A 12500-nucleotide genomic window follows, 5' to 3' on the forward strand; every position below is an offset into this window, starting at 1 on the left:
ATCTGATTTGTTTGTTCTTCTTCATGTGCCAAAGGAACAGGGTGCGAGATACTGGTATGTAATTGGCTGAGTGAGAAAAGCTGAGTTGATCAGTTTCTGTGAACTTGACAATTTTTTTGCACCATGGAAGGGAATTTCTTGTCTTTCCCATTTTTGCCTGGGTCAACCATTTTAAGGTATAACAGGAATTAAGCAATAGATTTTCACTCTGCCAGTGCAATGCTTTCCTGCCTCAGGCAGTGGACTATGAAATGGTTTATCCAGTGCTCCTTATTTTACCATATTTGCCCAGATGTTTTGACTGCTCTGTTTACTGACATTTGATGCACGGTGTGTTTTTTGCAAAAGGGTTTGTAGCTTCTTTGGCTCATATATGTTTTTTTGGATTCCACTAATAACTTTAACATTTTTCTGTGGTTTATCTTAAATATTTTAAATTTGATCCTTTTGAGCATTGCTGTTTGGAGTTCTAACAGCATATCAAAAAGTTGTTTCTAGGGGATGGGTCAGGATTTCTCATAAATTCATATTTTCTGATTCCATTTTATTGTCATTTGGATTGCTTTTTTCAAACAATATTAATGTTTAATCTTGCTTTGAATTTGCCATGTTTACTTCTTATTTCAATGTACTTTGCAAGGGTTTAGGAATGGAGATATTTTCCATTGTAGGCACAAGCTTGTGATAAGCTTAGCATCATGACATTTTCCATGTTTCCACAATCTTTGGTACTTTGCACTATTTGTATATAATTCACTCTACTCTGCACTGAACAACACTACATGTATTGGTGAGTACGGAGTGGATGAAGCTCAGAATTATCCCTCGTTTAGAGTCTTGCAGGGGATTCAATAGTATAAATATTACTTCCAGAATTATGAAAGGGCACAGAAATTTTGTTTTCAAGATCTAGTATGGATACTAATAGAGCTGGTGAGTATAGAAATTGTGAGACTGAAGTGTGCAGTGGTTGTTAGTTGTTATTCTGGCTGTTACAGTGGGGAGAATGGGACGAGTGGTGCCCCATCACAGACGGACCTGCTCAAGCTGTTGGCAAGTGGCAGTGGTGGGGGTCTTGGGGGGGGCCTTGGCGGACTGGGAGGTCTTGGGAGCCTTGCAGCTGCTGCACAGGCTAGACAGAATGGCAGCATGATGAGGTCCTATGAAGCTCTGCTACAAGGCCCATCTGCTGGCAGAATGGCTCCTCAGGCAGTTACACTCCCAGGACCTACACGCAGACGTAAAAAGAAGAGGCGTAGGCAACCTGACATGCCCAAGAAGGCCTGCACTCCATTTATGCACTTCTGTGCTTATTTCAAACGAAAATTGATGGAGGAAGGGAAGGAGTTTCCACAGTTTGCTGATTTTGGCAAGAGAGCAGGGGAATTGTGGAGGAACATGGGTGATGAGGAAAAGAAAAAGTTTGTAGAGCTATCAGAACAAGACCGTCAGAGATATATCAAAGACATGAAAGAATATGAGGAAAGAAAGTTAGCTGAGAAAGAGCGAGAACGAGAACTTCAACAGCAGAGAGAGAAAGAGCTCCAAGTTTTGCGGGAGAAGGAGCTGGAAAAGATACAAAAACAACAGCGGGAGCAGATGGAGCAGCAGCAAAAGCAGCTGGAACAACACCAAAAGCATCAGCAGCAGAATCCTAATGCCAGCTTAATGAACATGTTAAATCCCCTAAGTCCTCTCAATCCTTTGATGATAGCTGCTATGAACCAGACCCTCATGCAGACAATGCTGACTAACCCCGACCTCATGAAGACTGTTTATTCAGAAGCAGCTAGAAGTTATTATATAGAGACACTGAAGAACATCTACCAAAATATGGGGTCTTCACAGCCTAACGGTAACAGTGTTCCTGTATCCTCCAGTGGAACACATGGTGGAATGTCAGATCACCAGAGCCATCTATCCTCAAGCCCATTGACTTCCATGGGAATGAATGTCAATTTACTTTCTCTACTGAACTCTGGTCAGCTGTCGGCTGTGCCTACTTCCACCCCATCCTCCACTGGCAGCTCCCCCCTGACAAAGACCCCCTCGACCCTCAAGGCACCCCCCTCATCTCTCCTAGGCAGCTCCAACAGCCTGACTGCAGCTGCATTGGACCTCTCTTCAGCAAGGCCAAGTGAGGGCAAGGGTGCCTTTAGTAGTGATGAAGGTAACACTTTATCCTGATTAAAATCAGAGAGGACAGCATGGGTTCTCACTGGAAAATTTTGCATGGTGATGGTGTTTAGTGGCAGTTGCCGGCAGCATGATTGCCTTAGCTACCAAAATTTAAATATTGACTGTAGACTCCTGACCTGTCCCTTGAAGTTTTTTTTGCATGTTTCTGCTCATATTTTGTGTGAATTCTTTTTTTACATAATAACTGCATGCTGATATTTATTTGTAGATCTGCCAATATTCATTAATTTCTTTTCTTTTTCAGAAAACTACTAGATACATAAAAAACATGGCTGTGTAGTAGATTTCACAAAGGTAATTATAATGATGTTTGTGGCATCACATACTAAATTTTTACAAGTTTCAGATGGAAGGTTAACTTCAAAAAGCTGCATGGAAAAAGCTAGGTTAATTTAGTAAAGGGGGAAAGTGAGACCTGTTGATGCCCATAATATTAACCTAAATTAAATTTTGACAAGCTTATCAACTTCAGTAATGGCATTCACCAGCAACAAGTGGATGGAAGTAGATAAGAGTGTATTTTTGTGTAAAAAATACATCAACGGTTAGATATTACTTTTCACTTAAATAAAAATGTTTTTTGTCTATTACAATCTTATGCCTTAAGGTGAGTACTGTGCACTCATTCTAAAGAAATTAATCATTCATACAAATATTAATACTTAATATATGATATTCGTTATAGGCATTATAAAAAAAAGACCATTAAATAACATCAAACTCATCATTGTTACCTGCACATGCATGGTTGCACTTACAAACTTTCAACTTTCATAAAGTGAAGTTCTTTCTCATAGTGGCATATCCAGCAAATTTGAGAAATGTACATCATCCATGTACCAACTTCATTATCTGTGTTGCTATGTTTGTAATCAGAAATAGTTTTTGGATCGTAGGTATTGCAGTACAATAGATCATATGTGTGTGTGTGTGTGTGTGTGTGTGTGTGTGTGTGTGTGTGTGTGTGTGAGAGAGAGAGAGAGAGAGAAAGAGTGTGTGAGTGTGAGTGCGTGTGCGTGTGCGTGTGTGTGTGTGTGTGTGTGTGTGTGAGAGAGAGAGAGAGAGAGAGAGAGATTGTTGAGTGTTTGTTGATGTATTCGCATTCGTGTGTGTTGATTGAGTCACAAATTTGTATGTTCCCTTATATAGATTATTATATATCAATCGTATCCATGGAACCATGTTTGTCACATTAGTTTTTTTAACGTTTTAGCGGCAAACGGGCATACCATCTTTCAAAAGTTGAAAATCAGGTGGTATGCTGTGAATAATCAATAATATTCAGAGCAACACACAAAATCCACATCAATATTATAAAACATAATACAATTACCACGACTTATGACACATACTATTGTATATGTTCGAAATGCAAATCAAGAAAGATGCACACCCCACGCTGTCTGCTGGCGGCTGCAACCCTTAGAAAAACAACACCGTAGAGATACCGAATATAATTTGCTGAAACATCGTAATTTCAACAGAGGAAACCTATATACGTGCATTACTAGCTAATGAATGGTGAGAACTAGCAACAAGACATTAATAAGAGGCTTATCAAGCATAGCAATATAGACATAGAGAGGCATGGTGCATGGGGGATACGCAGTGTTGTATTTTTGTTATTGCTATTAATGCACAGATTATTATCACTTGATTGCAAGAAGCTCTGTAAGGTACTATTCCTATAAACATGCTTTACTAGAATGTGTGATGTAATGTAATCCCCAGGTGAAATAATGTACTTTTACAGAACACATTTCCATAACTCATTTTTCTTCACCAATTTTCATTACCCACCGCCATGTCACAGACTGATTCCATTTTCTTCTTTTTCCAGAGATGACAAAGGAAGCTGATTGTGAAATCTGAGACACAACAAACCCAAAGTAGCAAAAAGTTCCTATCTCCAGTCATTACTTCCCAAATACCATTCAAGCTGCACTTTGTAAAACACAAGCAAACACAGAAGAAATAAAGAGACCTATTCTTTGCCTATATGAGTGTAGTTTGTAATGTGCAAAACTTAGAGTGAATTAGCTTCTGTAGAACGTCTGTGTTGTTCTGTATACTTAAAAAAAATAACAAAAAAAAAAAAAAATACAAGTACAATTGCCTTTGAAAGAAAAATAATAATAATAATAATAAATAATAATAAAATAAAGCCACATGAAGTATTATGCATGCAAATGATTTTTAATATTAAAAAGGACAGACTCACAAACAAGTAACTAATGTGGGACTGCAATTTTTTTTTTTTAATGTGAAGTTGCCTGGCTGTGATGAAGTGATGCTTGTGAAGATTTGAGCAATTTTTCCAGCAAGTCAGGAGGAGAACTGAGCAAGGAAAGGATAAGGCCATTATAGCTTAAGAAAGTGTGTTTTCTTTTGCAGGAAAGGAGTGAAGTGATAGATTTTACTTACTTTTGCGAGAGAAAATATTATAATAATTAAGAAATTATGGAAGGCATGGATGAGATTGCACCAGGCCTCGGCTTACAGGAGTTCTGTAGTCAACAAGGAGACATTACTATGTATTACCATCTGTTAAACCTATCAGGCAGTGTGTATGTCTGGGTAGGGACCGAGCAGGGCAACTTGGAGGGCATGGTGGCAGCTCTAGGGTCCCGCCTGGGTCCTTCAGCTGTTACCACTCTCCTCGGCTCTTCTGATGCCCAGAATCTCCAGGCTTCCCATCTTGCAGAGAGATTACAAAGGCGCACACAAAGGCACATCCTACTGAGTCTCAACCTGCCCAGTGACGAATTAATACCTCATGTGGAGCAGCGCCTGCTAGAGGAGCTCTGTGTCGTATAAAGGCCAAGGCTCGTGAAATTATTTCGCCGTTTGACTGCCCAAAAGATCCCCATACCCACCCATCCACCCCCCAAATTCTCAGTATATATATTTTTTTTATGTACTATATGGCCTTGTATTTTGTTGTTTTATTTTTATTTTTTTTTATTTTTTCAAGTATGATTATGCATTAAGTAATAAATAAATGTCTGTCTGATCTAAATACAAGAACATAATTTTACTTGTAAATATTGTACTTATATATTTTTTTCTGTCTTTTGACTACAGTTGCAGTATATTTATGTTGTAGGATAAGGACAATCTACTTAATCACATTGAGCAAGTATGTTGCCTTAATGGGAAGATAGGGTACCCCTTTTCCAGCCTATTATTAGTCTTCCAGAACTAGAAGATAAAAAAGATGTAGAGTCTTGGCCTATATACTCACAAAGCTTGATAATAGAATATTGTGTTCAATGTTGAAAATTAGGGGGAAAAAATGGTTCATCAATGTTGGAAACACAATGGTCTTTAGAACAGAAGGCTTATGCAGTCATTTATGCAAAAATAAATACAGAAATATCGAGCCAATGCTAAGAAGCTGCTTGTACTACCAATGGATTGACCTTGTATGCACTGGCTAGCCTCCCCTGATTATGTCAACTATATTTTCTGTTCAGCAGTAATTATGTGATAAGACTGCTCTCTCTTCAGTGAGAAAGTTCTGCAGCATTGCCTTCACTGCATATAGCTTTCCAAGATCTTCTGCTTGTCTGAAGAAACTGGTGATTGCACAGCTATTTAAGTCCACAAATTTAAGTGGTGCATACAAGTGATAATTGAAGGTATGATATTAATGTACTATATCAGGGTAGATGTTAAGTTCCTCTTTATTTTTACAGAAGCTTTTTTGTAATCTCCTTTATAGAGTTTTTTTTTAATATAAATTTCTGTATATTTGTCCTATGCAATAGGTGGTAATAACTAGCAGTCTTTTTGCTTCCCAATTTGTAGTTACTACCTCACAGGTGATAGATTAATGAAAAGACATTCCCTGTAGCCCGTGACTCGTTAGGCAGCTCAGGAAACACAGGGGAAGCTGCTGGAGAGGCCAAGCACTACAAGCCCTGCATTTAAGGATAAACACCTGTATAATGATAACACACTTTGATATGCATTTTGTTGTGATTTAATGAAGCAAGTAAGTAGTTCTTGCAACATAGAATAACCATGAAAGTGGGATTTTTTTTGTAGTCATGCTTGTGCCTCCTCAGCAGCTTCCTCCATCCTTAATTTCCCACAGTATCAGAAATCCCCCGCCATATGTGAACCCCCTGTGCCACCTCGCAGCTTTTGACGGACAGTGCTGGTGTGGTTGTGAATTGGTGATCATAGTAGATTTTCAGGTATTCATAATGTGAATCTCTTCTTGTGAATGTCAATTAATTTGCTTCTGATTTTTATTAGAATTTGGCAAATGTTTTTTCCTATACGTATACATGATATACATAACTGACATATTCAAAAGCTGATTTTAAAACAGACCTGAACTTCTGTTGTGATCAATATTTGTGCCATGATTAGGTCCTTTACTGGGCCTTGAAGTGTGATAAATGAATGTTGATGTGCCTGGAAACCAGTCATAGCATTGAACATATTGTTTATTGACATGATCAGTATTATCATAATTCGTGATATCGAGTTACTCCCCTTTGAGGAATCTCTTATGATCATGCTATGGTTGGTCTCCTCCCCCAGCACTGACTGTCACTTGGTGATGTCTTGGTGTGTATTGTGGATTTTCAAGTATAATTTTACTCAACTCTTGGTCTTCTTCTTTACTTTCATTTATTTTTCAGTCTTTTACGTAAATTTTGTTCTCTGAGTACTTTTGCATACACCCAAGACTCACTTCCATGCTTAATAATGTAGTCCTGATGAAGCCTCAGGGTAGAGGGTTCGCTCCCCGGTAATGTGGGTCCTATGTTGAGGCCTCCTCTGGCCCTCGCACAAGTGATAGAATAATTAGTTTAGTTTAATCTCCCACTGAGCAATTCATATTAATTTAATGACAGAGAGGATAGATAGTCACCCAAAGTACTGTACTTTGTTCTCAAAGTGGCCACACCCATCTACATCAAAACGATGTAGTAGAGGTTGTGACATTTTTCAAGACAATCATTTCTTTTTTATCCATTATTTCTGTGTTATATTCAATCAATAAAGATTTAGTTTTAAATAAGTTGTAAGGAAATCTTGTGTATTCCAATTTCTAGTTAATGTGCGAGGAGTTCTAGGGAGGTCCAAGCAGCAAGTTGCTGCTGTGAAGTCGTGATAGTGTCAAATGCTAGTCTGACGGTGGGGAGCAAAGCCTCCGTCCCAAACCCACCCTTCTACCTCCTGACCCATGTTTTATCCCATCAGTCACCCTTGCCTACCATGAGCATTCTGCAGAAGTTTTAAACACTACTGATTAAAAAGTAAGTTTTGTGATGTTAGCAGGTGTAAGTGGTGTGGCATTGGGCTATCTGATTCTGTGTGTGAGATTAGTTCCTATGTTCTACACATGGAAGCAGAATCCAAACCATTCCTACCAGAGCCCAGTTCAAAGATGGACTGGAGCAGCCATGTCGCAACCCAAGTTCCTCGCCTAAACAGGTTCCTCTCCCCTTTAGCAAATCCTGCCCCTTTAGCTCCAACTGTATTTTATTTTGCCAATCCTGTCCCAGACTCTTGTATGATTAGTATATGCCAGATTCCAGTCGCAGACTGATGATTTTATGCAATTACTGCTAGTTCTTGATTTTAAAACATTTATTTGCAAAAGATGATTAAATCACACAATTATTTTATAGCAGTAGTTACATCAGTATTCTCAGTCTGAATTGTTTAAAGGAAGTTAGATAATGCCAGTAAGAATGCATGAGAGGGATATTATTTTCATAATGGTTTTGACACAGTACCCTGAAGGTATTACATAACCAGGTATTAAACATTCCTTTGCTTACAGGAAACAGGTGAAGTGCAAAAAGTTTATTCTATCCATGAAACAATAGGGAGAAATAACTCCCACTGCTATGCACAAGTTAACATTGCACATTGGAGCATTTGGCACAAACTGTCGAGGTTGGAGAGTTGCCTCCTGTGATAGGCATTTGTTTTTACAACTAATGTACTCGCATGTGCGTGCCACGGAATCACCCACCTGGTGAGGTAGAGCCTTGGCTGAAGATGTGGGTGGCTGGATGATGACCATATAGGTGCATTGTAGATATGATTGGTCAGGGCAAGATTATACATTTTTTGCTTCAGCAAATGGAGAAAATTGTTTCACCAGTTAAATAAGGATGGATATCTCGCCCCAACCTAATAGTACAGGCACCTGGCACTCTAGCTGCACGCACCAGTAGGGCCCAGCATGTGTGCCTGAGGGCCCGCCCATTATGCAAACATATTTTGAATTAAGTGAAGCAATATTATGTTTTGTCTATTGCTGTTATTGGAGAAAATGGTTATCTTGTGAATTTTGAACAAAAAAGAATAGTAATCATTTTGTACATGGTAAGAGATGAAAATCTAGAAGCTGAAATTATTCACTAGGAAATTCTGTGCTATTTTTAGAGAGTCTCTAGTTTGTGTACTTTGTTATATATCTGGATGATGTAGTCTTGTACGAGATATATGAAGTGGTAGGGAGTAACTTCAAAGTGTCGTGATTATATTTAGAGTAGGAGGAAGATGGTAGGGACTAGACAATATAGTCAGTGCTGAGCTGATATATATGCAACATGTAGTTTGAAATACTCAAAAATAAAGATCAGATCAGACAATGTCTTGTTTTATTTCTTATAAAATACTGTATAATGTATAAATGCTGTACATAATGACTCAGAATTAAAGGATAAAAGGGAGTTTACTCCAGATATAGATGTAAGCCAATAAATGAAATGTGCATGCAAAACATAACATAAGTTGAAGATTCTAAATACTGTCTTATTTAATTCAATGAAGTTTTAGAGTAACTCCCAAAGATGTGACTTAGAATTAAGCATGGAAAAAGGTTCTACAAGAAGTTGCCTTTAATGGCGGCCAAACATTGATTTATCATTATACATATCACCCTTGATTAACATTTATTTAATGCTTGATCAATCATTTTATTTTAGACTTGCAGTAAAAGCAAATAACATGTCTTTGTTGTTTCTAGAAAGTATGTAACTTGTTGCCATGTAATGCACATGCACCATACCTTACGATTTTATGGTCATGTAACCCCAAATGCATTTATTTAGGATTAATGTATGAGTCGAGAACCAATGCTGTATTGTCATTAATATTACATTGGAAGAATAAGTTGTTTCTAATAGATCAGTGTGTGTGTGTGAGTGAGTGTGAATGTGTGCGTGCGCGCGCGCGTCTGTGTGTGCGTGTGTGTGTGTTAGTGTGAGTGTGAGTGTGGATGTGTGTGTGTGCGCGCGCGCGCGTGTGTGTGTGTGTGTGTATGAGAGAGTGAGTGTGAATGTGTGCGTGCGCGCGCGCGCATCTGTGTGTGTGTGTCTGTGAGAATGAGTGTGAGAGTGAGTGTGAATGTGTGCGCGCGCGCGCGTGTGTGTGTGTGTGTGTGTGTGAGTGTGAGTGAGTGTGAGTGTGCGTGAGAGTGAGAGAGTGTGAATGTGTGCGCGCGCGCGTGTGTGTGTGTGTCTGTGTGTGTGTGAGTGAGTGTGAATGTGTGCGCGCGCGTGTGTGTGTGTGTGTGTGTGTGTGTGTGTGTGTGTGTGTGTGTGTGTGTGTGTGTGTGTGTGTGTGTGTGTGTGTGTGTGTGTGTGTGTGTGTGTGTGTGTGTGTATGTGTGTGAGTATATTACACACGCAAGACCGCGCACGCAAAAACACCTACATATACAGACACAGAAAAATAAACACAAACGCACGGAGATACACACAAAACTCATATGCACACACAAAATCAAGCAATTGCGCGCACACATAGACGTGTGTTCTGATAAAAATAGGACCTTCAATTTGACTAAATGCATATTTCTATTGCAAGAGAAAACGTGCAAGGATGAGACGGCGAATGTAGCATGATTCACAAGGGAGGAAGCACGGCGTTGCAACAAGAGAAGCAGCACGTGAGGCGCCATCCTATACCGTAGGAGAGCTGGCAGGGGGTGAGGGAGACCGTGTGTGGCTGTCAGGGAGGGTAAACAAGCTATGACAATAGTACATTCGGGGACTCTATTATCCACTGGTTTGGTGAATGTTCGTAGGAATCGCCATCATTAACTTTATCGAATTCTTTAAAAAGTAACTTCTCTATATGTAATGTTCAAGTAATAAATTTAGATTTTTTCAATATACTGTATTTTTTTTATTTAGAGATACAGACGACGACTGAATAAACAGATAAGGATAAATTACATTTGAATAGTGTATGATAAAATTGAGCGAGTGCGTAATGGTAAACGCTCGAAAAATGAAAATCCTGTGGACTAACACCGTTAATGCAAATATGGACAGCAGTTGCATTTCTTTAGACAAATCATCCTCATGATCACCCTTGCAACAAAGCGCTTTGCATTGCAGTAACGTCACATAGCGAACAAATGAAATTATAGTATTTGTTTGACTGCTTTTTTGTCTGTAAATAGAGATTTTGTATTTCAGATGTTACATCTACGGATACGATAATCAATTTGGAAAACTATAATTGTAACACAATATGGTAAGTTTGCTGAATAATGAAACGGCTTACCGATGTTTTATATTCAAACTATGTTTAGAGGACCATCAAGTTTTTTTTCAGTAACTCTTGTAATTCACTGACTGAATAAAATGACCGACTTTTTTATCTTTCGGAGTTAAAATGATACACTGAAGATAAAAATATTCATATCTGAATATACTACGGAGAATCCAACATTAAATGACTCTGCAATAAAGAGTACATCATTATAGAATTTATTCAAGTTCTGACACTGCAGATGGAATCAGTGGAATAGACTGAAGGATTAATTGCTAATTTGACTATATATATGAATATATATATATATATATATATATATATATATATATATATATAATATATATATATATATATGAATAGATATATATATATATATATATATATATATATATATATATATATATATATATATATATATATATATATATATATATATATATAATATATATATATATATATATATATATATATATATATATATATATATATACAATATATATATATATATTATATATATATATATATATATATATATATATATATATATATATATATATATATATATATATATATATATATATATGTATATATATACATATATATACATATATATACACATATATATACATGTTTATGTATATATATGTATGTATATACAGATATATATATATATATATATATATATATATATATATATATATATATATATATATATATATATAACAAGGAGGTAATAAAAGGAACACAAACAACGTTTGTTTCGTCAAAAATAAAAACAAAACTCAGAGGAGACGCTTATATGGACTTCATTGCAAATTGCAATGAAGGCGACGCAATACGGGACCATCACATCCTTTTTACGGTGAGTCCTACGGAGACGCAGGAGACATACTTGAAGTGAGAGAGACCAATGCGAAGCTAACATTCCCATCCATAATATTGAATTAATTGAACCAGCGTAAAATTGCCAAATTTACTACTTTTTTACTAGACTATCATCATGCATTTCTACAATGAAAATAAGCATTTCTACTATAAAAATAAACATATTTTTATCAGACTGTCATCATTCATTTTTACAGGGAAGAAAAATTGACAAAAGGATAATGTCACCAGCTAGCAAGGCTAGTACCACGCTAGCTATGACAAAGATGGATGAGGTTATTATTTACTAATTGTAGCAACATTTTTGAAAATGCTGTCAAAGTGTTGATAAATTAATTTTGACAAAGACTTTCAACATGAGCATAAGATTTTTAGCATTTCTTGAAGAAGGCATCAGCATAGGCATACGAATTTTAGCATTTCATGAAGATGGCATCAACATAGGCATAAGAATTTTAGTATTTTTTAGTGAGTGCATAAACAGGCAGAAGATTTTTCGCTTTATTTGAAAAAGCCATTCATGAGTGCTTCTCTCGTTGCATGCTTTCTTGCAGCTTTACCCATTCTAACTCTTTGACACAAGATCTGACAGGCACGTAACAGTCATCTAAATTCCCAACACAATGGGGGATCTATGAGTGTAGGGAATAGTCGCCCCCCCTCCCTTTTTGTGTGGGAAAGTGCAGCCCCACAATAGAGTAATACTGCAATATAGATAAATATGTAGTTCATTTTAGCAATATAAATACGGTTTTGCTAAAATTGGTAACAACATATTACATATGATTATAATTTCCTGTAAAAGTTCTGTGTACTGATATGTGTAGCTTTTTACCTTACTGAAAAAAGCCTAAACTTCCTACCTACTATTAATG

General features: G+C 37.1%; 1 protein-coding gene across 9 annotated transcripts in view; it reads left to right on the plus strand.

The window, feature by feature from the left end:
* The window catches only part of LOC122253812 (uncharacterized), a 47013-nt gene extending 38188 nt beyond the window's left edge, over window positions 1-8825 (plus strand). For 5 of the 9 annotated variants that reach the window (XM_043017139.2, XM_043017137.2, XM_043017138.2 and 2 more), the window contains exons 3-4: window positions 999-2170; window positions 4040-8825. In XM_043017139.2, the coding sequence (XP_042873073.1) occupies window positions 999-2170; window positions 4040-4071 (1204 nt within the window). In that variant the 3' untranslated portion in view covers window positions 4072-8825. Of the gene's footprint in view, window positions 1-34; window positions 2171-2443; window positions 2494-4039 lie in introns of all 9 variants that reach the window. The other 4 variants (XM_043017143.2, XM_086550989.1, XM_043017145.2 and 1 more) reach the window with 3 other exon arrangements.
* The last annotated feature ends 3675 nt before the right edge of the window (window positions 8826-12500 follow it).

Source organism: Penaeus japonicus, unplaced genomic scaffold (genome assembly GCF_977035675.1).
Source record: "Penaeus japonicus unplaced genomic scaffold, GWHDUDI00000001_assembly GWHDUDI00000024, whole genome shotgun sequence".
NCBI lineage: Eukaryota > Metazoa > Arthropoda > Malacostraca > Decapoda > Penaeidae > Penaeus > Penaeus japonicus.